Raw genomic sequence first — 26,359 nt, forward strand, 5'->3', positions numbered from 1 at the left:
TTTCCTCAAAAAATGGAAAAAAAGATGTGCCTTTATTGCACAAATCACACAATTTTATTAAAATTAGATTTTTGTGTGTCTATCCTTAAAAAAACTACTTGACTTAAGAATTTGGAATCACCTGCTTTTCTATGCAAAGTGCACAAAAGTGTTGGTCTTTTTCTGTTTATAATTAAATATAAAACACACAATAGACAATGGAAGAACATGGAGCAGGTGAGCTGGGAGGGGGAGGTGGCTGACACAGGCACCGTGACAGGAAGGTCCATAAGTAATATTATATAAGAATGAAAATGGAAAAAAATAAAACTGATCACTACTTTAATTTCAACATATAAAAAAAATAAAAGCGAACAAATAAAACAGCTTAAATATGTTCTACTTAATGTGTCCCACATAATTTTATTTTTGAAGGAAAATGTGTCTGGGGTCTTATGGGTTAAGTTTAAATCTTAGAAAAAAAACATTTGGGGGGAAAAAAGTTTAACCTCTTGGATTTGTTAAATTAAAGTGAAATACTAGTGAGTGGGAACTCCACTGATCCCTTAAAGCGCAGATGTCTTGTATTTACAGCTGAAAACAAACCACAGCCAAGTGTATTTATGTGTATCAGTATTTATATATTAATGAATATCCTTCCATGATTTTTTTTTCTTCCTTTTTAATACTTTCATATATAAATGCTGCTGACTTTTATGCTATTTTGTGGTTCTTGTTCTAAAGTTCCTCTCTTTGTTGGTCTCCAGTTTGTTCTGCTGGTGTGGACTTTTATTTTGAAATCCGTTTTTAAAAGGGGACCTCTGTTCGGTTACAAAACTCTACTAAAAAAGAAAGAAAAGAAATAGGACATTTCACTTTTTTTGTTCACATGCGCACATATGATTGCTTCATAATTTTTGGGGTCTTTTTGGAATAAAAACATGTAGTCATAAATTTACACTGTGTCCTTGTTTTTTCTTCTTCTCCCTTCTCTTTGTGGTGTTGCTAATCACAGAGCGCTCTTTGTGTTTCAAATAGCACAAAGTCGTAAGGCTCTTTCTGCAGCGCTTCCCTCCGTGTGCGTCTCCGTCCCCTGCAGCTTCTGTCAGCCCACTCCCCACATCACTTTTCCTCTTCTCCTTCTTCTCTTCTTTTTTTTTTTTTGATTTATGAAGCCGTATTCTGCCGATTTGCGTCAGAGCCGGCCAGGAGTCTCGTGAGGCATAGCTCACTTGAAGAGCCGTGTCTCGTGTCTGGACAGCGTCAGACTGCAGGGTCCTCCACCCCCCTTCCCAACCTGACCCTACCTCTGCACTTCGCCTTCGGTTAAACACCCAAGGATCTTTTAAAAGATCCTGTACTTAGTCTGAATTTAAATTCAATCTTTAAAGTCAGGTTTTTATGCAGTATTGTTATTTCCAGAATGTCCTCCTTGCCTGTCGACAGTCACGGTTCTGATATTTATGCACTGTGTTGCTCACATTCCTGCTTGTTCTGCTGAGATCCATGTGTTTCATAACAGGATATTATGTTAAATATCCTTTTAAATACATTTTTCCAAAGTATAAGTCGCTCCGGCGAATAAGTCGCAAGGCTTATGAACAAATCTGGCGTAATGCTGCACCAAATGTGATTCACGCCTCAAATTTGCATCTACTGCATCGATCTTTATCCACGAGCATCAATTTAGCGTCCGCTGCCACTTTAGACGCACGTCAAATACAAGGCTTGTCCAAAAAATATGTTCATAAACTAAGCGCTCCCGCAGCATGTGGGAGGAGCTACGGTCAAGTTTTTAGCCTCGTTGCTACTCTGAAGCATTGACAGTATTCAAAATGCACCGAAAACACAAATGATTAGACGAGGTTTAATTTATTTTGAAGAGCTCTGCATTGGTAAACACGTTTTCTCATCTGAGATCTTTCAGTTGTTTTTTACGGTGATGTTTACTATCATGTACTGCAGGAACTGCATCTCAATGGCACTTTCAGCGGTACTTCCACATCTTTTTTAATCCAGTTTAATGACTTGCTATTAGTCAGAGGAAGGAAAAATAAAAACAAAGAATAATAATGTCCCGATGCAAAAAAAAAAAAAAAAGAATCAAAGTTCAGTAGGAGAACGATCAGATTCTCCTCCTTGTTTGCTTTGGACGGCACTTCTTCTGCGTTGCTGTCAGTAGCCAATACTGAAAGACACACCTATACTGCCCTCTAGCGGTAGTTTCCCACCAACAACCGCTAGAGGGAAATCGGTTGTTAGTGGCAAAATTACAAATGGATGAGCTAATATTTATTTGCTTTTAATTCACATATAAGTCGCACCCCTGGGAAAACTATGCAAAAAAAACAGTGACTTGTGCTCTGAAAGATACAGTATTTACCATTTAGTTTGATTGACTTGGGAGAAGCTGACACTGAGGCTGGCTTCTCACATCTCTGGCTTAAACACGGACACAAAGGACCTCCATCCCATCTAACTTGCATCATGGCGATCTCAGACTGTCTCAAAAATAGCTTCTTCTCAATGGCGGTCCGGTAAATGGCTTAAAAAGAAAGCCAGTAAACAGCGGCGTTTAGCGAGTTACTGCCTATTAGGAACAACGGAGTTCTCCTTCATCCCCCTGCTTGTTTCAGGGCTCGTATTCCCAACGGATCCGACTTTTTCAGTAAACACGAGGGATCTAGCTCCTCTAAACTTTACTTACACAAAACCTTTTAAACAGAAAAGGAAAGGGGCCAAAAAATCCAGTTGCTGTTTAACCTAAAAAAAAATAATCACATTTTGTGTTTGTGGTTTCGTTAAATTTGATGGCACTTTTTAACCAAAGGCACAATGTGTTTCAGTTCTGGAGCTTCCAGAGATTTGCTTAGTCACAAAAAACGGTGTAATTCAAGAACCAACAGATGTTTTGCATTTTGCTCTTCAGGTTTGACAGATGAAAAAGTGAAGGCCTACCTCTCACTGCACCCGCAGATGCTGGATGAGTTCGTGTTGGAGAGCGTGAGTGCAGAGACGTTGGACAGATGGCTAAAGAGGAAGAGCAGCAGCAGGCCTGCAGGTACAACACCCCCCCCCCCCCCCACACACACACACACACACGCACACATACGCGCACAGACTTATGCAAGTTCAGCTTCGGATTGGTCAGCAGATTTCAGTTCGTCAAGGCCGCTCTGCCATTTCTGTAAAAACCTTTTCTTTTTTTAACTTTTGAATCCCCGACGAGGGTTTCTATTTGAGGCCCATCTTCACGTGTTTGTTGTTTTTTTTTTTAAATTATCCCTCATTTGTGATGGACAGGAAAAGAGAACGGGCCAGTCTGGTGTTTACAGGTCATTAGATGTTTTCCAGTGAGGCGAGTTGAGCTCGCGCCGTGCGCTCCACACACAGTCCAACGCTTCTGAGACCAACCACATCCATCAAGGGCCCACAGGGCTGGCACTCTGCCCAGCCGAGCTGCTGACGTCAGAGGCGACCTCCAGAGACATGCAGCCGGCTGAAGGAGGCCCATGGGAGGAGTGGGGATAGTGGTGTTAGTGTTGGCGGCTGGGGGGGGGGGTGCATGGAGGGAGGACACTGCGAGACGATTTGTCATATTTTGAAGCAGATTTTTTTGTGTTTTATTATTTGGGCTGCCACCCCAGGACTTTTTTTTTATTCGCAGCGACAGATATCCAGGAGACGAAAATCATCTAATAATTCTTGCTGGCGCCAAGTGAAAATGGCTAATTTCACCCTTGTTGTTCACGTCAGAGCAGATGAAGCGGCTGCAACAGCGGAGCGTTGCCTCTCAAAGCTCGTCTTACAGCTAAATGAAAAGGCTTTTTTTGGGTTGTTTTTTTTTTTGCTTCTATGATCAGTTCCTAAAGTGCCATTAGAGCCCATGTCTTTAAATGAGTCTGCTGCTTTTTAAAATTTAGCTGTAAAAGTAATTGTGTAGGAACAAATATGAAGGTAAACAAGTAAACTCAATGAAAATGGCGTTTTTGGTGATGTTCTTGTGCCATTTTTCTGATGATGGAGGACATTTATATAGAAAATTGCATTTCTTTATTCAAATCATTCAAAAATCAAACAAACAAAGCAAACAAAAAAGGAAAACATTCCCTGTTGGTTTTATCTCCATAGCAACCATTTTACTTTTTGGTCAAACAGGTCAATGTAATTTTTTGAGAGAAGTTTATTATAATTTATGGATTTCCCTGGCAACAGAGTTTTTTGTTGGCCCCACCCACATTCCTAATGTGTTCACATCATATCATTTCTTTCAGCTTGACCCAATGATTCATGTTTTAGATCACATGTGTCAAACTCAAGGCCCCGCCATGTCATTTTGTGTGGCCCGCAAGAACATAAAAGTTTTTAATTTCTTACAATAAAAAATAAAAATTGGTGTGTTTTTATTCATATCTAGGGGGAATCGGACAAGAAATATCTGATTGGGCAACTTTACATTAGGACTCATACACTGTAACCTGACAGAATCAAATGTAAAAGGATTTATGCTAGAGTAACAAGCAAACATGTTTTCTGCGCAACTGTAATTGTCACTTGAAAAAGTTATAATAAATAAATAATGAATTATTTAACATTAAAGAGTAGTTAAATTTATTTTTCATTACATTTAGTTACATGTATAAGTTATATCTGGCCCTTTGAGGACAGCCGCTATGCTGATGTGGCCCTCAGTGAAAATGAGTTGGACCCCCCCTGTTTTAGATCTTTACAATAGTACGGTAAAAAATTTGTTTGAGCAAAAAGGGAACGCTACTTTTGCCAGGTCCGCCACACCGACGCCGTTCAAATAGTTGTTGTTGAAATAGCTAGGAGGATTTTGAGTTTGTAGAAGGTACTAAAAGAGAATTGTTGTGGGGAAAATTCATGATGGCCTCTTACCAAGGTCAGAGGTCAACAAAACTTTTGTTGTGGTTGTAGACTTAACCAGTTGGCACATGGGTGAAATTTTGTTAAGATCACTCAATGAAATGTACTATGTGAGCTTTTCCTCCTAGATAAATACCTTAAAATCCCGTAGTGATACATTTTTGGGAAAAAAGTAGTTTTGACTTTTTATTTTGCTAGTTTTAGTTGTTTGGTTTTTATTCGTTTTGCGTTTTTAGTGGTCGTTGGGATCTTTAAAATGTTTTTTGCGTGGATTGTGGATTTGATTTGGCCTTCAGGGCCACCGTACAACACTGCAAAGATGTGAAACTTGCAGGTCCAATAATTGCTCTTCATTACCACTGAGCTGAAGTGTGTTAGTGGAGGAAGAGGAGGAAACAGGAAAAGAGAATCCATGTAATATTCTTTTACATCTGATTATCATGTTGTTGGGGTAAAAATGGCTTCAGTGAGCTTAACAGACTTTTGAGAGTAATTATAGTTTTTTTCCAACCGTATCACTTACTCAGAACTGGATGTAAAGCGGTGCTGATGAGGAAGCTCTGGGATAAAAAAGCAGCAGTTTCATCTATAGAAGCTGCTGCATTAAACGTTTCCATTCATGTTGATGGCTTTGATATCCCGCAGAAAGAAAGGTCCGAATGCAACAAGAATTTATTTCAACAGCGTAGTATATTTTAATTGGGATAAAAGTTTGAGAACTTTAAGTTCAACATTATAAATGGTACAAAAATGAGAATTAAACGAGGAATTACAAACTTAGCTCGCGCTAAATATGAGGGATTGGGCCATACTTGTCACTGTAGGGGAAAAAAATTAATTCAGTAAAGTAAAGACTCCAAATAGAGGGATGTCAAGTTCCTTGAGCTCGCACATGATGATGATGATGATGATGATGATAATCATGTTTTCTTTTAGATATATAACTTCTGGTGACCAAACAGAAAAAATTGCATAGGGAGTGAAAAGAAGTAAAAGTGTTATAAATAGAATCAATTGTATTAGTACACCTTGTACACCCACTACCTATTATCTATTATATATATATATATATATATATATATATATATATATATATATATATATATATATATATATATATATATATATATATTCCTGTTTCCTCTCCAATAAACATTCAATCTCAGATTCATCTACACATATAAAGATAAATATAGTCCATCCAAAACTTCTGAGGAAAAAATTTATATATTTTTTTCTGGATCACAAAGAAAAAAAATCAAATAAAATATATATATATATTCCTGTTTTCTAATTGTTTCAGTTTTTCTTGTTAATATTTTCTTATTCTTTGTTTGCATGCCTTTACTTTGTTAAATTCAGATAAACATTTTTGCCTTTTTTAGGCTAAGTTTATTTGCTGTTTTTATTTATTTTTAAGTCCTTAAGCACATCACGGCCAGCCCCCGTGTTGGTCTGTTTTAATGCTTTGTAAATCTTCTGTTCAACCACGTTGGCAGACAGTTTGGCTCCACTGCTCAGCCTTTCTGAGGCTTCCTCCCTCTGTCCATATCCATTAAAACGACCATCGCTGTCTAACTCCTGGCTCCCTCAGCAGGCGGATAGTAGGAGAGCTGGGGGCTGAAATGCTTTATGTATTCACCCCCCCCCCCCCCCATCATCCTAAAGGAAGATGGTGTGTTTGAGTGAATTAATACATTTAAATGATATATTTTGAAGTCGCACCTCTTGGTGATGCGACTGATCTAATATTTTTTGTGAGCGCAGCAGCATCAGGTTCTGCCATCATGTGACCGTCACTCAGATAGCCTCTGATTCCTGGAAGCAATCCCTGCAGCCAGTGTTGTTCTCACTTATCATGTGATGGACAACATTGGATTACATAAATCAGCTTGCCTGCACATCCACACACAAATGTGTGTGTTTGTCAAGATTGTGTTTCTTGCCTTTTATTGCCAGAAAAGCCTCTGCGGATTTAATGGACCCAAAGCCGTTTGTCTTTAAAGAAGCTTTGTCAAAATGTTAATTTGCAGATTATTGCTGCAGATTATCAAAGAAGACAAAAAAAAAAATGTTTTTCTCTAATACCTGCAGTTTTTTTGCTTTGCATTTATGAGCGGCTCATGCAGCAGAACCAGTCTGAACACCTTAAATGGTCTTTCAGCTGCTGCATCCAGCAGAATCCTGAAAACGGAGGAGCTTTTTCTAAACCATTAACGGTGAATGAATGGGTCCAGACTTTGACTTTTATTGTGAAACTCCATCCTGTTGTCTTTTTTAACAGTTTTATAAAGTATTGACACTGAAACAATAAACGAAGATCCTTCCAGCTGGTGACATGTTTTGTTTTTTTTTTTAAAGATGCTTCTCCGGGAGCAAACATTCTTCTTCCATTAACCCTCGGTTGAAGCTGTACGCTGGCACAGTGGTTGGCTCTCTCGCCTCACAGCGAGAAAGGCCCTTGTCTGGGGCTTTTCTGTGTGGAGTCTGCAAGTTCTCCCTGTGCATGCATGTTTTTTTCTCCTGGCCACAATCTAAAACCATGCTTCATAGGTTAATTGGTGAACCTGGGTGTGAATTTGTGTAATTGGGCATGTTGGCTTTGCAAAAGAATGGCAATCTTTAGCCCATCAGTAACCGAGACAGGCTCCGGCGACCCCATGACCCCGAAAGGGATACAGCAGATTAAGAAAACGGATGGATAATAACCTTTTTCAACTTTTTTTTTCTACTTTAGAATTTCCTCTAAGAATTCACTGATATTTCTCAGCATGTTACACTATTTCGACGAGTAAATGTTGTCATTTTGCACTGCTTTCAAGTACAGGCTAAACTAAAGTAGTTTTGGAGCCAAAGTGATTTCCTGCATACTTGCATCAAAAGACGTCAATAGGACAACTATATACAACATTCCAAGGATCAAATTTCAAGTGAAATAAAAATTATGTGGTATAATTTTGGTTAAATAAATGTGTTCTTTAACCTCTGAATGCCTTCTGATGCAAATATGCATCAAACCATTTCTGCCCAAAAGTTGCATTAACTACTTGAAAGCAAATTTTTTCTTTAGTATCTATAAGAAACCACTTTTTTTTAATGAGTAGAAATAAATTCAGGCGTCAAGGGGTCAATTTATAGATTCAGCGTTGTTCATCAACAAGCTGATTATATAAATGCACAAAAGGTGATGCTGTAAGGACTTGAGGTCTCCAAAAGCACCATAAAAGTTGATTTAGGATGTACTTCATAAATCTGTCCTAAACTTTACAAGTTGCTTAACTCCAAATGGATGCATAAGGTAGATGTCAAAAACTGGAAATGACATTCAAATTTACTGTTGGAAGTGTGTTTCTGTGCCTGTTTATTATCTTTTATGGGTCACAGTCAGTACCACTACTAAAATTTCGGAAAGCAAACTTATTAGATGTTGGGTTAATACAAAAAAAAACATAAAAAGTTTTCTTTATACTTAATTTAATCCAGTTATCTAGTTGGTTATATATATTTTTTTAAATTGGAGTGATTGCTGGCTCCAAGAAGCCAAAATCCCAAAGACTTCTACAGAGAAATAAATAGCTTTTCCTCAGTCATTCTATTGGTCAGAATAACCATTCTTGCTCTGATCCCTTTATCTTTAACATGTTCTTGATAATACTCTTGTTTTTTGTTATTGGGTTTAAAGTTATTTGGGTTATGAACTGACCAATCAGTTTCCCCAGTAAAAGTGGGTGGAGCCTGCTGGTCCCCACGTCCAAAGTTCAAAAATGTTCGACAGAGTGTATCCCACTTTCAAGTGGCAGGAGTGTGGACTTCCAAGAAGGTCACTACAGATTGGCGAGAATGGTTGTAATAGAAATGTTGCTTACTGACATCATTTGGCTCCAACATGGCGGCATCCATATCACAAAAAAATTGCTTCATTTTGTTGGAGCCAGAAGTAACCCATTGGGTGACGTCACACTCACTCGGTCCACTTCCCATATACAGTCGTTGGTCGATATACTGAATAAATGCAGTTTCAGTTTGGAAAATCCTGATTCAATTGCTAATTTAGCACAATCCCATTAAACACTGATTTATTTTTGTAAATTTTCCATTCTAAAACTGTTTTTGTTTTGTAAATAAAATAATTTTACACAATTTGTGAATAAAACTAAACAGAACTGACAATTGTTTGAGGAAAACTATAGATTATTACATTAAAAGCTAACAGAAAATGGGTTAGCTTTTGATGTAAAAAACATCTACAATAAACATGCACAGTGACCCATTATTCCTGTGTCGTGAGGAAATTATTTGACTGACTTTTTATCAGACTGAATCCCTCATCTCTTCTTCTTCAATCTCTTCTTCTACGTTCTTTTTTTTTTAGTGTCAGTTCATTCCCCTGTGGCTGCCCACAACTGTTTTAACACAGCATGTAAACACAAAGTCTTACGAATGAGCCGCTACAGTCAAAAAGGCACCCCTTACTGTCGTAAATTCTGCTCATTTTCGGCATAAACCTTCCACCGCTTTTAACAATCGACCATTTCTGATCTTAACGCCCTGCATCAGGACACAGTGCGGCACAAGCTGTACTCAGAAGATGTTTGCAGGTCCTATGATGACGCCTCGTGTCAAAATTGTGCAGCACAAACTGTCAAAGTTTTTACGCTCCGTCTTTTGTGTGACAAGCTCCTCCAGAAGAAGTCGGCTCAGGAGTTCCCTGAGACTGCGGTGTTTAGTGTTCACAACAAATTTTCTAAGAAACTCTCGACGGGCTCTGTTTTCCTAAAAAACAGAAGAAGGTTTCTGAAAAAAATACGGGATGTCTGTCGGCGCCTCTCCATGTGCGCACAGTGAGCACATTCTGGGGTACAGACGGATCGTGAAGACTGTACCTGGAGTGTAACGCTTTTCCCAGCTGTAGGAGTACCTGTCCCGCATGAGTTGATCCCATGACACCCGTCTGATGAAACCAAGATGTTATTGTTGCCAGGTGGGACATGCGAATTGTCCCTTCATTTTATGCCGGCTGCAAGAAAGGTCGCAGTCTGTACATTTTCTTTGCATGCACCAAACAAAACAATGACCAAACGTGCATCCAAGTATGGTTTCTAGGGAAAAGCATGCAGGAGAGCACTGCATGCTGCAGCTGCTAATAGTGTGTCAGAAAAAAAAGCTAATGTAAGTGCTCCAACCAGACGACTGGTCAGATCAGATTTTATCTTTGAAGGGCCCATTCCAATGAAAATATGGCGTTTATATCTATGTTTGTATGTATGCAATGTACAGTATGTCTTCTTTTTTCAAATCGCGAATTCCGGGGCAAATGAAAAAATTGCAGTTTGAAAAAGATCTTATTTGTGACGTAGAAAATACGCTGGGAAGACCTACAGGCTCCTTGCTCTGCTCCATTCTGATGGATCCTCTTGCAGACAAATAGATCCAGGAACGTCTTTGTTTCCGGGGTGGAGTGCGAAGTTGCTTTCATTTCAAATCCATTTTTGTTGCCCCGATAATGTTAGGTGGGGGGTTGTGAGGGGCGGTAAGCTAGCGGGAGAGCGTGTTAATAGAGAGCTCTCTGCAGCACGAAGGGGAAAGGGGGGCGGGGTTGCTCTGCACCAACGGACGGCTGAATTTCATATAAACTACAACTATGTTGTAGACAACGACACAGGTTTTTCTTGTTTTGGCTAAAAGCTTTAAGATAATCTAAGGGTTTATTCAGACTTTCATCAACCGGACATTTCTGTTGCGAACCAAAGCTTGTAAACAAAACCATGTGACTAAAGATCTCTTCCATTTTCATTGGCCAGGAAGCAACAAGAGAAGGAATAATGGAAGTCTTGCGCTTTGCGATCCTTGGCGGAATGATTAACTTATTTAATCTTTTGCTGACCAACTTTGAAAATCTGTATCAAGTCAGGTACAACACTTTACTTTGGTTCGATGGAGGCATGCTGCAAGGCAGTTACTGAGGAAACAGCTAAGAAAGAAAGCTGATAAGTGTTTATGATATATAGATTGTCAGGAAAACAGTGAGAAGCAATGTGTATCACATAAAAAGTTGTTTTATTGAGCCTGCATCCATCCGACCACATTTCAATGACTTCATCGTTGCTTCATTGCTGTGTTTACATCCTGTAATGCCCAGCTACGGTGGCCTTTTTGGTCCAGTTGTTCCGCTCTGAGGCCGGAGCGTATTCAGACTGAGGAAACTCGGAGCGAACCGGAGGCCAGTCTGATTGGAAACAAACTACCTCGAAAGATGGGTCAGAGCGCGGTTCCTGATTTCGGACCAGGGTCTTCTTGGATGCAATTAGACAGAAAGTTTGGTCCAGATTATCAGTGGAAGCGAACTCTGGTTCACTTTCAGCGGACCAAATTTGCCGAGTCTGAATACTAAAGGAGTGGGATTTCAAAGTGTGGCCAAGACCTTATATTCATTGCATGCATGATGTTTGTAATGAAGTCTTGTGCGAACATCACTTTTCTTATCAGGAACATCCAAAACTTTTAAATCTTCAAATCTAATCTAAATAGTTCTACTTTATTTCGCCATTTTACTTGGTTTTGTCTTTGAGCAACACTTTGCAGAGATGTTGAGAGGCAGCGTCTGCACTTTCTTTTTGCATCTTCATCACGTTTCTTCCAGTGTTTTCCTGCCTCCAAAGTGGCAGCCCCATCCCCCACCACCCGCAAGCGAACGCTCTTCCTCTTTTTAGTGAAGAGAGAGGGGTAAAACTGAGCTTCCCTTTCTGCAAAAGCCAAGAAGTTGCATGGGGGGGGCCTGAGAGTGCTCTGGTCCCGGGAGAAGAAAACTTCTCATAGTTTTGAGGTTAACCAGCCATCTTCACATGTTGCTTTTGCTACCAAACACCACAGGCACAGAGGCACTGGACGTTTATTCAAATGGGGAAAAAAACCCAGAATGTAGTAAAAGTCAGAATAAATGGTGGGTATTCCATTTCTTGTTATGTTTTCACAAAGTTCTGATTTTTATGGTCAAATTGGGTTTATTTCCACAGCTCTCCTTCTCAGCTATCATTCATAGAACGCAGGTGTGTGGCCTGGACACACAGAACACGCTGCACAATCTGCATGTTGGTCGTTCATTCAGTCCTGCAGCAGTGAAGGAACAGATTGTTTGAGCCAAGATTTCACAAATTTGCACACACCTAATAACCGGCGAAAATGAATTTTGGGCATGGTGAACCCCCCCTCAACCCCACCACCCCACCACCCCGGAAAAAAAACAAATAAAAAAACAGCCAAAAACTCAAGACATCATAGGAGATGTTATAATCAAAAATAATAAATGGGGCTAAAATCTCTTACAAAATCAAAACACGTGTTGGGGATATCCAAAGGAAGTTTTAGAAATATTATGGGATGGCCACACGACTTACAACTGCGTGACCATTTTTTTGACGAAGCGTGAAATTTGTTTTTTTTTTTCGCAAAATACTTTTGTTTGAGTGATCTTTAAGAAATGTGACACAGGCGCCACCAAGTTAAATTTATAACCACAAGTGAAATTTTGTTGACCTTTGACCTCGGGAAGAGGGCTCCATCTTAAATAACAAAAAATGAAAAAGACCTTGAGCATAATTGGAAACTACTATGGGAAACAATTTTTTTTTTTCTTGTAGATTTTGCGTTGGCGTGTAGAACTCATTGGCTCAAGCTGAGCGAAACAATATGAACATATTGGGAGTGTGGTTGACACGTGGTTCACAAACACCTTTGTTGACAAAGAATTCCAAAAATTTTACTTTTACAGATTCTAAAAAAATACATCGACCTGTTTGTCACACCCAGGAGACCAAATAGTGGAATGGTTGCTTTGGAGAAAAATCCAACCGAAACTCCACTGTTTGGAAAAGTTGGGGTTTTTGTTGTTGTTTTTTAAATGAGTTTGTCACATGACCAGAGAGTGAGGGCCGTGTAGCAGCCACTCAGCCAATGAGGGTGCAGCAAGGGCAGGGGGCCATACAGCGCCACTTGCGGCTTTCATTTCCTATTTTTTTCTGTAAGGTTTGAATAACGATTAAAATGGGTTTTTTCCTCTTTTTTGTAGATGGTTTTCTTAACATTTGTGCATCATAGAGTTAATGTTGTCATCAGTTGAAAATATTAACCGGTATTTGTTTGAAAAAAAACTTTTGGTTCTGGGTTGTCAAAGCCTCACAAAGTCAAAAAAATGAGAAAAGGTTGTCTTTTTTTTTCCCTCAAAAAAAAAAAAAAAGCTTTAACATCTTTTTCAAGCGCAGCTCTTTTGTCCTCTGATTGACGTCATTCCCCAGCCAGGGGTTTGCTCTAAAATAGGTCTATCTCATAGCTAAGTCAGGAAAGTCAAAGCATGCTGGAGGAATGTTTAAAACAACAAACAGTGCAGCTGCTTGTGATTTCTTCTTTTCACATGGTCAGAGAAGTCCGTTTCAAAGCATCACCTCAAGTCAGCACTTGGGGTTGACGTTCGGAAAATGTGCCCAGCTTTAACCACGGTCCAGTCACATGAAAACTATCAAAGGGATCCGAGATGTTATTGTTCTCCTGTGCCTTTGGACCCACATGTGATGAAGAGTTGTTTGAGCCGTGTGAGCGATTTGGGTTCTGAGTCCGGAAACTGTTGGGACTGACTGAAGCTTTTAGTGCAAACATTACGATTTTTCTTCTCTTTACCAAGTTTGGCTCTTTTGTGGAACAAAAGCATCCCCGGTGGGAGGTTTTCACATCTTTTTTTTTTTTTAACCATGCATCACTTTTGCACCTTTCCTTTCCTGCTTTTTACTCAATACGTTTTAAATGCCTGACTACTGTTGATAGGACAGCACATGCTTTTGCTTATTTGCAGCTGCTGGAATCAGACCTTTAATGTGCAGAGCATCCATGCAGCATCTGATCAACATTTGAATCCAGGCAGCTTCCAACTTAAAACATCTGCAATTTGAGGAATTTCTTTTTAAGCGAGTTCTTTGCAGAGCTGCACTGAAATGTGAAATTTTACTCTTTTCATGCACATGTCAGAAATTGTGCAACAACAAAAAAAAGGTTTTCTACCTAAAAATTGCCTTCTTTTTTTTTTCAGCTAAAAACAAAACATGGTTGCGTCACAAAGCTTAAAGGATGTGGTGCAGCGAAACTGTTTCAACCCCAAAAGCACACACTAATACTGACGCAACTTGTTTGTTAACTGTGGTTTTTCTCTTCGCAGATGACACGTCAGCTAAAGAAGTCAGCAGGGTACGTTTTTGAATAATCCTCGGCAATGATTTCCCAGCTCTACATGCCATGGTGAACTTTCAAAGCTTTTTTCAAAGTCGCGGAAATGAACTCACAAGCCGCTCAAACTCATTTCCATTCAGTGCACAGAGCTCAGTGTCGCCCCTCATTAACTATGGAAAAGTCCCGGCTCACAAACAACGGCTCCTCCTGTAGAGCAGCACTTTTGCTTCCTAAAACGCCGGGACAAAGGCAACAGGCTTTCAACGGGAAGGGGTTCCTGGAAATCATTTGGTTGTAGGTTTGAGTCCCCAGCTGGGATGAAACGTGAAAAAAGCAGCTCCACTTTTTCCACGAACATGTTCACACCTCTGCCAGCGGCATCAGGGGAGGCTGGGTGTCAGCACCCGCTGCAGAGCTGCGAGTGGACACGCAAATAAACGAGATCCCCTCAACCCCCCGGTGCGTCATCCATACGTCTGTGCAAACAGGATGTAGAGGGCGTCCCATGGGTGATGGTTCTGCTCAGCTGCTCTCCTGGATGTCTTGTCTTTACACTCGCAGAAATATTCCGATCTGCTTTCAACGTCTCAGAGGAGTTTGAAGGACTTGTGGGGTGTTTTCTCTGAGGTAGAAGCAGATCTCTGGGCAGTATTAAGATCATTTTCTTTAACTCTGGGGGAGCAAAAATAAAACCCCAAATCTGTTTTTGCTGCAGCAACTCACAGACAGGAAGCAGTAAGAATGCAAACCGTTGTTTCTATTTATTTATTCCTCCTCGCGTTTGCTGAATTCTGAAACTCAATCTCAGTGTTTATGGGAAACGCTGGAATTGCAATGTCTGTGTGTCTTGTGTCCAGCAGTACCAGGACACAAACATGCAGGGCGTGGTGTACGAGCTCAACAGCTACATGGAGCAGCGCCTGGACGCTGGAGGAGACAACAAACTCCTGCTCTACGAGCTGTCCAACATCATCAAAACAGGTAAAAGCCCCAAACTTTGGTCCAGTCACGATGCGTTGGTGCTCCAAGAAAAACACGGAGAACAGACATTTCTCCCTGTTTATGACTAATGTCTGGATAAACATCCTTTAATGAGCTTGGGGTCAAATATTCTGAATACCACTGCAACAACTTGAAGGAGTGGGAGTGGGATCTTCTGCAGTTAAAGTCTTCAGAAGATGCCTGCTGCCAGTTTGTTTGTTTTTCTATCAGCTGCTGTTTTGCCTTCATACTGATCCATAAAAGTCTAATAACAAAAGTGGAAGTGTCTGCATGGGAGTAGGTCAATTACTCGTTTGACTTCCTGCAGCAAATCATGTCAAAAGTTCAAGAAAAATTCAATGTAAAACTTAAAAACAGTCAAAAATATGTTTTTTTTATTGTGAAATAACATGACTGTGCTGATAAACAATAAACAAATGACATGTTTGACAATGAAAACAATTTATGAACTTGTCAATGAATCCATACACTGTAAAAAGAAAAGATAGGAAAAGAACACAATAAAAATAACACAAAAGTAGTAAAATTGTCTCAGTGCTGCAAGTTATTTTTATCTAGACAAGGAGTTCCACACAAGCATTCAAAAATGGAAAAATAAGCTGAAAAAAATCTAACTGTTACATAAAATGGTATACATCCCAGTTCAAAGTATTTTTTTCTAGTGGTGAGCCAGGGGTCTGCAACCTGAGGCTCCGGAGCCCTCTTTAGTGGCTCTTTAGTCCCGCCAGTGTGGCTCTTTGGCCAACGATGCTAACAATATGAATAAATAATATCAGATAAAACATAATGTCAGATAAAAGAGAAAAAGCTGTAAAAGGTTGAACTGCTGTCAGAGAGAGTTCTTCAAGTATAAAACCAATGATGTCATGTTTATAGTCGATTGTAAAAGAAGAATAAAAAAAGATGAACTCGCACCAAATGATGACAGAAAATGCCATGTTTGACTTTCTTACATTATTTTATTTAATTTAAATCTACTGCAACAGGGGCTCTTGTTGCACTTTGGCTCTTTTACTGTTTAAGGTTGCAAGGTGAAGCAAATGGTTTGTATATTTTGAGTTTTTATTAATCTAATGGTAGTTTCTGTGATTACAGTGACAAAAAAAACTAGTGTAATAAGTGAAAATAACTCATTTTAGAACAAACTTTTAAACTTTAGAACATCCTTAAAATAGAACAAAAAATTAAAGTAAAAGTTGAGTTTTTTTATAGTCTTTGTTAATAATTTCCTTATTTCTAGATCCTAGCTCTTAATGATTCAAAGAATTCCCGACTGCTGATTTTGAGAAAAACCTGGAAAGAGGGGGTGCAAACAGAAGTTAAAATATTCTACAAGTATCAAATATTTTGTATGTTCAAGCAAAAAAGAAGAAAAAAGACCTTAAATGGGGTTAAGTGCAAACGAAAACATATAGCAGGTCATCAAAATCCCAGTTCTCATTGACTTCTTGATCATTTTTGCATTGTCTGCTCCAGCAGCCTCTCTGCTGTCACATTGTCTGATAACATGACCTATATATGAGGGTAGAATGGGACTGGAAAGGAGGACTGGGAATGAGATAACTGGAAGGCAGTCAAAGGCTCAGTCAGAGTCCTCCTGTTGTTATGTAGGACATTGGAAACAGATTGTTATTAGTTGGCACCTGTCAATTATATCAGATTCCATCTGGAGCTTGTTTTAGCAGCAGCTGAAGTCACCGAGCTCCTCTTTCTCAACAGCAACAAAAGCTGACAGTTTTGCACTTTACTTCTTGGGAGAATGCAACAATGTGAGTACACAGAACTTTTTTTTAGTGCTGTTTTTTTTTTCTTCTTCTCCCTCTTCACGTTCTTTTGCATTGACTGAGTCTGTCTCTCAACAGAGTTTATGTTTATTCACTCCAACGGGGGCCAAGGATGGGCCTCCAAGCCTTGTCCCCTCTGGCCCCATCGCGTTTGGGACAACCATTGCCGCTTACGTTGCCAAGACTCGCAAAACCGTCCTCGTAGAAGACATCGTGGGGGTGAGGCTGACTGCACACCGCTGCCACCATCTGTGCATGGTTCCAGTAAATCAAGTTCTGCGGTTCTGCGCTGCTAAGGTGCATAAAATCTCTCGTGTCGCAGGATGACCGATTCCCAGACGGCACAGGACAGGACTCAGGGATCCGTGTTCACTCTGTCCTGTGCCTTCCCATCGTCACTGCCATCGGCGACCTTGTCGCCATCCTGGAGCTCCGTCGACATTGGGGCAAGGAGCCCTTTAACCTCAGCCACCAGGAGGTCAGTGTGACCCTGAAAAAACACCTCGAAGCTGCAACCTCAGGCTCCAGAGCCACGGGTGACTCCGTTATCCCTCTTTTGTGGATCTCTGGTTAAAGAGAAAAAGCACATTTTTCATTTTTAGGAGTAACACGTTTTTAAACACAACCAGAATCCATACTTAAGGTGCACTGGATTTTGAAGGGGATTATGTATTTTTGAAAAAAAACTAAAAACTTTAATATTGATCTATCGGCCAAAAAATCTGTAATGACCACTAGTTTAGCTCTGATTTAATTTTAAGAATCTATTTTGATTGGGTGCATCACAGAACAGGAACAGAAAAATAAACATTTTTCTATAAATAAACACTGACGTTACACTTTACTGCTATATTTTCTTCATTGAGATGATCCCATGCGTCTTTTATTTTGAAAGGAAGCCATGTGAACCTCTGTCAAAAGCTGCAAACTAATTAAAAAAAATTTAAAAGGCTAATTTATCTATAAGTTTCTGTTTTTGTGGAGGAATGGGCCTAAATACCAGCAGCAGTTTGTGAAAACCTTACAGAAAACGTTGGACTGCTGTCATTGCCAACAAATGATATATAACAAAGTATGGAGACAAACTTTTTTTATTTAACAAATACTTATTTTTCACCATAAATTACATATAAATTCATTTAAAAATCAGACTATCTGATTTTCTTTTAGTTGAGGTATATGTTTGATGTAATTTATAGGCCTCTCTCACCTTTTTAGGGTGGGATAGGGTGGGTTTCACAATTGGTGAATCCTTACCCCACTGTATATGGATATAATTTATTCTGAAGGCTTATTAAAAGCATGATATAGGCCCTTTAAGTCAGTGAGAAATCCACCCGAAAAGTTCTTAAAGGGTTGAAGGTTGCAGACCCCAGAACTAAGGAAAAACATAAAAATGAACAATTTCTTCTTTTTTTTTACTTTATCTTTGTGCCAAAATAGAAAATATTGTGGGGAAAAACATTTTTTCTTTAAAAAAGAAAGTGAAGTGTGTTAACGTTTAAAAAAATTAAAAGAAAATGGACAAAAAAACTACTTTAATAAAATTCGTCAGCATAAAATATGTTATTACTTAGTGAATTTCATTAAGTGATAAATAATTATCATCAAAAACAGTAAACCATTTCTAGTTTTTGCAGTCCTTTCATTGTTGCAGAATCTTATTGTTGCATCGTTTCTCATTGTGCTATCAATCTTTAGATGCATTTTTTCTGTGGGTTTCATTTGACCAACAGAAAGAGAACTGCCTTTTTTTAAGTTTTATTTTTTTTATTATGAAACCATGACTGTGGTAAATTGGTAGAATTGTGTGTCTTAGGTAAACCAGGGAACTTTTCTTTTCTCTTCTGACCTGAAACTCTGTGTCTCTTCATTTTCCAGGTTGCAACAGCTAATCTGGCTTGGGCTTCAGTTGCCATTCATCAGGTACAGGTGAGCAAACTTCAGCAAAGGTCGACCTAAGTTTGAAAATTCACGCCTGACGACAGAAACCGCATTTCACCAGGGACCGGTCGGGCAGTTTTGTGTTCAGTCCCTCTTATTATGTTCTTGGGCGACTTTGTTTGTTCTGACTCTTTACGGTGGGAAATCCACTGTGTACCAGAACTGTGCTGTCACTGCGCCCAGTCCAATCAACTACGCCATAGATTCAACAAGCAGCCCCCCCAGGGACGTCATTATATATAACAAAAGAAATAGCATAATACTTCAGAGAAGCATCATCCCTCTGCAGCTCAGGGTGCAGTGGACCTGTGAACGGCAGAGCAGGCAGCTGGCTGCTCTCTGCTACAGCACGCCGTTGTTACAGAAACCCGACACGCCGCAGTTCCTGCAGAGGGAAAGTTGCAAAAGTCTGAACTAAATGTTCTGTGTGAACATCAGTTGTGACGTACGCCGTGACACATTTCCCTCTTTCTTTGCTAGGTGTGCCGAGGCCTTGCCAAGCAGACAGAGCTCAATGACTTCCTACTAGATGTTTCAAAGTAAGAGCTGCTCTCCTTTTCTCTAAATGGACGTTTATCCAAACTAAAATTCAAATGGCATTATTTTTGTGATTGAATACTCAGTCATTTGGGACCAAAAACAAGTTTGGGGAGACATAAAAGATAATGTGTTTGCCTAAAATACCTAACTTTCAGATAGGTAAGCTTTTATTTGTCAAAGAATAAAGAGTTAGCCCTTAGAAAAAAGTAGGAAGTGTACTACGAGTTAACTTGGTCTATTCTAAAAGTGAGGCAGTATACCTTTTATATACAATGGTATTGCCTTTTTATTGCCAAATTCATTAACTGATTAATTAATTAAAAAAAGAGCAAATATTATTGCAATAAAAATATGATTAGAATTTTATTTTTTAAAATGTCACAAATAATATAGACCTTTAAATGATATGTGTGTTTTTTTATACGTAAACTTCTATATGTCATGACATATAGAACTATTTTTAGTTCATTCTAAACATAAATTTGAGCTCGTATTCTGAAAATCTCTTTTAAGTTATGAAAGCTTCCTGTTTTCAAACATGTGGTTTCTTCTCTTCACACAGAACATACTTTGATAACATTGTGGCAATAGATTCTCTACTTGAACATATTATGGTGAGTGTTTCCATCCAGCCTGTGAGAGTCTGTGGAAATCTCCTGCATGTTTATACAGTCAAGAGAATTTTTTTAATTGACAGTTTTTTCTCTCTTTTTTTAATTTTTTTATTTGAAAGCATAATTTTTTCTGAACTCATCCCATCTGCATGCTTTTGGTTACCTTAAACCTCCTCAAATGTATTTTATTTACTATAGAATTGTTTTTACGGCTACAATAGAATAAATTTAGAGCTGAAATCAAGTTTCCCTGCTGCCGGCATTTCTGAGCATGTAAATTCCTGCGTTGGTGTTTTGCAGATATATGCAAAAAACCTGGTGAATGCGGACAGGTGTGCACTCTTCCAGGTAGATCACAACAACAAAGAACTGTACTCTGACCTGTTTGACATCGGGGAAGAGAAAGAGGGCAAACCTGTCTTCAGAAAAACCAAAGAGATCAGGTGAGAAGCTGCAGTTTGTGCCACAAAAGTGATCAGCTTCGGTTGTGAATTATCAATACCATCAGTGGAAATGTGTTGAATTGGTTCATATAGTCAGTTCTCGTCTTTCTTTTTAAGGTTTTCTATAGACAAGGGAATAGCTGGTCAAGTGGCGCGGACAGGGGAAGTCTTAAATATCCCAGATGCCTATGCAGACCCACGGTTCAACCGGTAAACACTTGCGTTTTTTTTTTCAAACTCATTATAGAGACTCTGTGTGAAGCCTTCATTTTATTTCTTTGGCAGAGAGGTGGACCTTAAAACTGGGTACACCACGCGGAACATCCTCTGCATGCCCATCGTGAGCAGGGGGACCGTCATCGGTGTGGTTCAGATGGTGAACAAGCTGTGCGGAAGTGCCTTCACTAAAACAGACGAGAACAACTTCAAGATGTTTGCTGTCTTTTGCGCTCTGGCCTTACACTGTGCAAACGTGAGTACGCCTGTGTGGGAAGGAAGCAGATGGAAAAGTCGCACAAATTGACCCACAAAGTTGGGCTTGCAGGATATGAGCATAACTTTCCATGTATGATATTAGTGATCCATATTGCAATGATGATCCAGGGACAAATAGCAAAAGTGAAACAACTTATTTCAATTTTACCGCAACAGTAAATAAAAGTCAACATAACATTAAGCCCCGCTACAATCATCTTTTGATCTATTTTCAAAGCATTCTTAGTGGTCGTTTAATTAGGATTATGCCTATTTTGGCCAAAATAAAAGAACTTGTGTCGTTTTCTAGCACATAGTTTCTGCAGAGCGGCAGGAGTTCACTAAAAATTCCCCTCCCTGTTGCTGAGAGATCTCTGTTTACACTTTCTCCTGCTAGCCTACAGCCCCTCACAACCCCAACCTAACATTACTGGTGCAACAAAAAAGGCGAGCAGTATCTGAGCCATACAGTTTAGATCCAGATTCCAGGTCAGATGACAAAAACAAAGACGTTGGTGGATCCATTTGTCTGCAGGCGGATGCATCGGAATGGAGCGGAGCGAAGAAATATGCTGGGTTCCCTGCTTGTTCTGATACGTCCACTTGTAGACGACTAGATCCATTTACGTCAGTTTTCCTCGTTTGAGCTGGAATTTAGCTCAGAACCGCACAGCTCCACTATTTGCTCGCCACTTTTGTTGTGCCGGTAATGTTAGATTGAGGGTGTGAGTGGCAGTAGTTTTTAATTTTTTTTTTTATTGCAGGTCTACCACAAACAAAGAAAAATTAATGAACAATTTAGTTGTATGTTTTGATTTTAGTCTCTTCTTGTATCGTGGAAACCCGCCAAAGCTTTGACAGCGTGGTTTGTTTGTCAAAAACCTTTTTTCCTGTGAGTTCTTCACCGGTCCTCAGCTTTTTTAACAAACCAACGTCCCAAAGTTCTTTTTCTAACTGATGCATGTTAGTAGTTTGAGGCCGGCATCCATCGGGATTTATGTTTAGAAACTATTTATGCTTCAAGTGTCTGGGAAACTCTCTTAAATCAGTGTAATTCATGATTAGAAGTGTGAGGCCCGGCGCCTGTACCTGACTATCTCCGTCCTGTGTGTCTGGGGGGGGCGGGATGCAAACCAGATGTGCAGAGGAAGAACGAGTTACCTTATTGTGACCTGCGCTACAGCATTGCCTCTGCACGTCCAGCTTCTGTCTTCTGTCAGGACGCTTTGCTAACCGGCGACTCTCCCTGTCCTATGCAGATGTACCACAGAATCCGGCATTCTGAGTGCATTTACCGAGTGACGATGGAAAAGCTGTCCTATCACAGCATCTGCACGTCAGAGGAGTGGAAGACCCTCACCCAGCTCAACCTCCCGACACCCATCTATAAAGAGATTGAAACGTATGGTTTTAGCCCCTCGTGGGTCTGCTCAAGTGTGCGATAGATGCCAATTTTGGAGCTTTCTGCGTCCTTTCTCCAGGTTCCAGTTTGACATCAGCCCCTTTGAGGAAATCTGGCCTGCCGTCTTTATCTACATGGTTCATAACTCCTGTGGAGAGAACAGGTAGACTGTAAAGCTGCAGAAGTCCCTGCTGCACAATAAAAACAAACCAAACCCAACGTTTCTTTTTTTTTTTTTTTCCCTGTATTGATGCCCAGCTTTGAGCTGGAGAAGCTGTGCAGGTTCACCATGTCTGTGCGCAAGAACTACCGCCGTGTGCCCTACCATAACTGGAAACACGCGGTGACGGTGGCACACTGCATGTACGCCATCCTGCAGAAAACCCCCGACAGCTTCACAGAGCTGGAGGTTTGCTTATTTCTACCCAACACAATTCATCTGTGCAATTTTCTGCTGATTTAGCCCCTCTGTTTTGTTTTGTTTTGCAGAAGAAAGGCTTGTTGATAGCCTGCCTGTGCCACGATCTGGATCATAGGGGTTACAGCAACGCTTACCTGCAGAAGTTTGATCACCCGCTGGCTGCTTTGTACTCCACCTCCACCATGGAGCAGCATCACTTCTCCCAAACTGTCTCTATCTTGCAGGTAGAGCTCCCACACCTTCTTTTTACACCCAAAACTCAGCGTTTTACTTCATTTTCTCAAATCAACGTATCCTCCTGGCTACCAGAAACGCAAATTTTGTCCTCTGTTGAAGACATTTCTGAACCAAACACTACATATTACTGAAGTAACTAATTTCGAAATCTACAGAGGACATTTGGTGCTTTGCAGTGATGTCAAGTGTAACAGGTTGTGGCTCTGGGAACTGTAGCTTTTGATTAATTTAAAAAAAACTTCTTTAGTTGGACATGTTCTTTTTTCTATGTAGTTAGGAGGATAAGTCACTAACACATTTATTTTGAAAGGTAAAGTTAAAATAAAACAGATGCCAGAGTAAAGGGATTATTATTAAAAAAATACCAAATCGGAACACACTTCAAGTCACACTTTAATCGTCTTTTGATGTTTTTGTGAAAATGTTAGCAGTGTTTTTTTTAATTATGGTGATGCTGTTTTTAGCCAGAATCAATAAATTCTGTGGTTTTCTAGGACATAGTTTCTGCAGAGCAGCAGAAGTTCATTGGAAATTCTCCGACCATTTGGGCAAAGCAACCCCGCCCCCCTTCCCCTCCTTGTTGCTGAGAGTTCGTTCGTAGCAGTGAGCTTGTGGCCCACCCAGCATATTTTTAACCTCACAAATAATCTATTTTACAAATTGTTTTTTTTTTTGTCTGCTCCTAATTCACATCAATCTAAATAGAGAAATACTTAAAAAGACCAAAAACGCAATTTTTTATCGGAGTGGGTCTTTAAAGAGAGTAATTGTAATTTCTGGTAACCCTTGTAAAATGGTTGTTTATTGGTTTTAAGGAGGGCTTAAGCTTCCAGGACGAGTACTGAGACGAACTCGACGTTACCCCATGTTGTAGTTTAGCTGAACTGAATGCTTCCTAAGTGGAGCTTTTGCTTTTTTATTGATCTCTTTGTTTCTCATAGCTGGAAGGGCACAATATTTTCTCCAACCTGAATTCCAGCGAGTACGAGCAGGTGCTGGAGATCATCCGGAAGGCCATCATCGCCACCGACCTGGCGCTGTACTTTAACAACCACCAGCAGCTGACGGAGCTCCTGAGCACCAGCGCACTGGACTTCAACAACCACTCTCACAGGTCGGGGCGCCGCTCGCGCCGGAGCAAAAGTCGGGTCCCATGGGGACACGAGTAGTTAAAAAAAGAAAAAGTGAAGCGTATAAACAGCGCTTTGAGCCCCTCTGCATGAATATGATGAGTCGCTATTACCCTCCAGGGACCGTGTGATTGGTCTGATGATGACAGCATGTGACCTGTGTTCTGTTACCAAGCAGTGGCAAATCACACGACTCACAGCCAACGACATCTATGCCGAGTTCTGGGCTGAGGTACAGTGGGATACTGTTCAAATCTTAACAGTTTTAGTGTCATGATCATGCCTCCAGTCTAACAGTCAGGCCTCTATTCTCGCTTGTAAATACTGCAGCAATGTCCCACAAGATGTATGGCTCAAAATAGAGCTGTTAGGTAGTCAGGAGACTTTAAAAATAAAAGGTATCTTGTTTGAGTTTTTTTTTTCCTGCCCCCATTTAAACAGGGAGATGAGATGAAGAAGATTGGAATTCAGCCTATACCTATGATGGATCGAGACAAGAAGGATGAAGTTCCAGAAGGCCAAGTACGAGGTTTTTTTTTTTTTTACGCATCTACCAAAGCGACAGTTCTGCCTCAAACCGCAAAAACGGTCAGCAGGAAAAGATAAGGCGGAAAAACCACAAATGTCAGAGACAGAAAGACGACCTCGTCCTCTGAACAGAAAAAAGGCCTCAAAGGAGCTCCGACTACAGACCATCCATTCGGAAACAGCTTGTATGCAAAACATAATCAAAAACCGGCAGACTGGTGGCTGTCCAAACTAAACACCACACCATTTGCTTACATGAACTGCTTCCTCAGAGAAGAGTCATTAGATGGAAAGATGCTGAAGTGACCTCTCAACAGAGTTTCAGTATTTTTGAGCTTAAGGTGGAATCAGAGCAATCCAATGAGTCCATCAAAGTTACATTTTTAAAAAGAAGTGACTTTAATGCTCATTCACAGCTCAATCAGGAGACAAATGTAACACGTACCGGTACATTAATTAAATGTCAATATATATTTATTTTAGACCTTTATAAATAGCTGTAACATTTTATTTTGTTAGAAAAGTCAGAATTCATTGGCTTGATTTTGTTTCGGACCATCACAGAGTCAGATTTGATATTTGAAAATCGTGTTTTTAACACGTTCTTGTGGCGTGTTTGTGACGATGGAGGACAAATAAAGAGAAAATTACGGTTACAATTGCATTTTTGAGTATTTCTTTTTTCAAGTTTCTTTATTCTGCAGAAACTATGTCCTAGAAAACAACATAGGTTTGATCAATTTTTTGCTAAAAACGTTGCAATCCAAATGAAAATGCCATTGGGAAAGCTTTGAAAATAGATCAAAATATGATCAGAGTGGGACTATAAAATGTTTTCCTCTTTCTGAGTTTCTTTTTTTTTTGTGAAGGTTGGATTTTACAACTCTGTTGCGATTCCATGCTACACAACGCTATCAAAGCTTTTCCCTCCATCCAGTCCTCTACTAAAAGCCTGCAGGTATGTTCGTTTAAGCTTTTTTTAATGTAATTAAGCACAATTACAAAAATATATGTGTATAAGATATGTGTGTACCATTAGCAAAGTTTATTTAGTTGAGTCAAAAGAGAGACTCACTGAATTTTAATTTTTGAATGTTTTGTATATTTGATTCTATTCTATTATATTATATTCTAAGTATAACGAGTATAAGTATAGCAAGTACACTATAGAGCATGTACTTGTAGAATAGGATGTGTACTGGCTGAATACTTTTTCAGACTAAATTGGAACTTTTTAGGTTTACAATATATAGAATATATATAATTTAACAATTATATCGTTTATAAAAGTAAACTTGAAGTAAACTTTTATATACTTTTAGTATATACTTAAATAAACTACTTTTTGCTAAGGGTACTTTTGCCTGCACAGGTGTGCTGCGACAATTAACCCCTTGATGCCTTAGTCTTCTTCCAGCTACTTCAAAAATTTTTTTTTTGATAAATTAAAGTCAATTTGAAGCTGAAGTGGTTTGATGCATGTTTCCTGGAGCGTCCAGCAGTTAATCCTATTTTTAGATAAGGGTTACATTTTTGTGTTTCTAACCTTCATACCGAGCCCTCAAGTTTCCTCGGGAAGTGTCTGGAGTTAAGCGGGCCAGGATCTTGTGAGAGAATGTGAGCCGTGACTTTCCTCTTGACGACGTTAAAACATCTAAAAAGTGGAGGTGTTAAAGTCTTTCAGCAAGACACAGCCTTAAGCCTTAGTCACATTTACCTGTATGGAGGGATCCGGACAGGTGCGATTGGTTTTTTGGGTGG

At 39.7% G+C, this 26,359-nt stretch overlaps 1 protein-coding gene across 15 annotated transcripts in view; it reads left to right on the forward strand.

The window, feature by feature from the left end:
* pde10a (phosphodiesterase 10A) overlaps positions 1 to 26,359 on the forward strand; it is a 56,286-nt gene that overhangs the window by 26,218 nt on the left and 3,709 nt on the right. For 2 of the 15 annotated variants that reach the window (XM_023963186.2, XM_023963190.2), the window contains exons 2-21: positions 2,909 to 3,040; positions 14,069 to 14,097; positions 14,940 to 15,060; positions 16,801 to 16,850; positions 16,944 to 17,084; positions 17,188 to 17,343; positions 18,747 to 18,797; positions 19,290 to 19,348; positions 19,912 to 19,963; positions 20,264 to 20,406; positions 20,524 to 20,616; positions 20,692 to 20,878; positions 22,140 to 22,282; positions 22,362 to 22,445; positions 22,541 to 22,691; positions 22,772 to 22,927; positions 23,882 to 24,054; positions 24,191 to 24,302; positions 24,512 to 24,599; positions 25,468 to 25,556. In XM_023963186.2, the coding sequence (XP_023818954.1) occupies positions 2,909 to 3,040; positions 14,069 to 14,097; positions 14,940 to 15,060; positions 16,801 to 16,850; positions 16,944 to 17,084; positions 17,188 to 17,343; positions 18,747 to 18,797; positions 19,290 to 19,348; positions 19,912 to 19,963; positions 20,264 to 20,406; positions 20,524 to 20,616; positions 20,692 to 20,878; positions 22,140 to 22,282; positions 22,362 to 22,445; positions 22,541 to 22,691; positions 22,772 to 22,927; positions 23,882 to 24,054; positions 24,191 to 24,302; positions 24,512 to 24,599; positions 25,468 to 25,556 (2,210 nt within the window). Of the gene's footprint in view, positions 1 to 2,908; positions 3,041 to 14,068; positions 14,098 to 14,936; positions 15,061 to 16,800; positions 16,851 to 16,943; positions 17,085 to 17,187; positions 17,344 to 18,746; positions 18,798 to 19,289; positions 19,349 to 19,911; positions 19,964 to 20,263; positions 20,407 to 20,523; positions 20,617 to 20,691; positions 20,879 to 22,139; positions 22,283 to 22,361; positions 22,446 to 22,540; positions 22,692 to 22,771; positions 22,928 to 23,881; positions 24,055 to 24,190; positions 24,303 to 24,511; positions 24,600 to 25,467; positions 25,557 to 26,359 lie in introns of all 15 variants that reach the window. The other 13 variants (XM_023963188.2, XM_023963191.2, XM_023963184.2 and 10 more) reach the window with 8 other exon arrangements.

The sequence above is a fragment of the Oryzias latipes genome, chromosome 15 (genome assembly GCF_053564925.1).
Source record: "Oryzias latipes strain Hd-rR chromosome 15, Olatipes_Hd-rR_3.1".
NCBI classification, from domain to species: Eukaryota; Metazoa; Chordata; class Actinopteri; order Beloniformes; family Adrianichthyidae; genus Oryzias; species Oryzias latipes.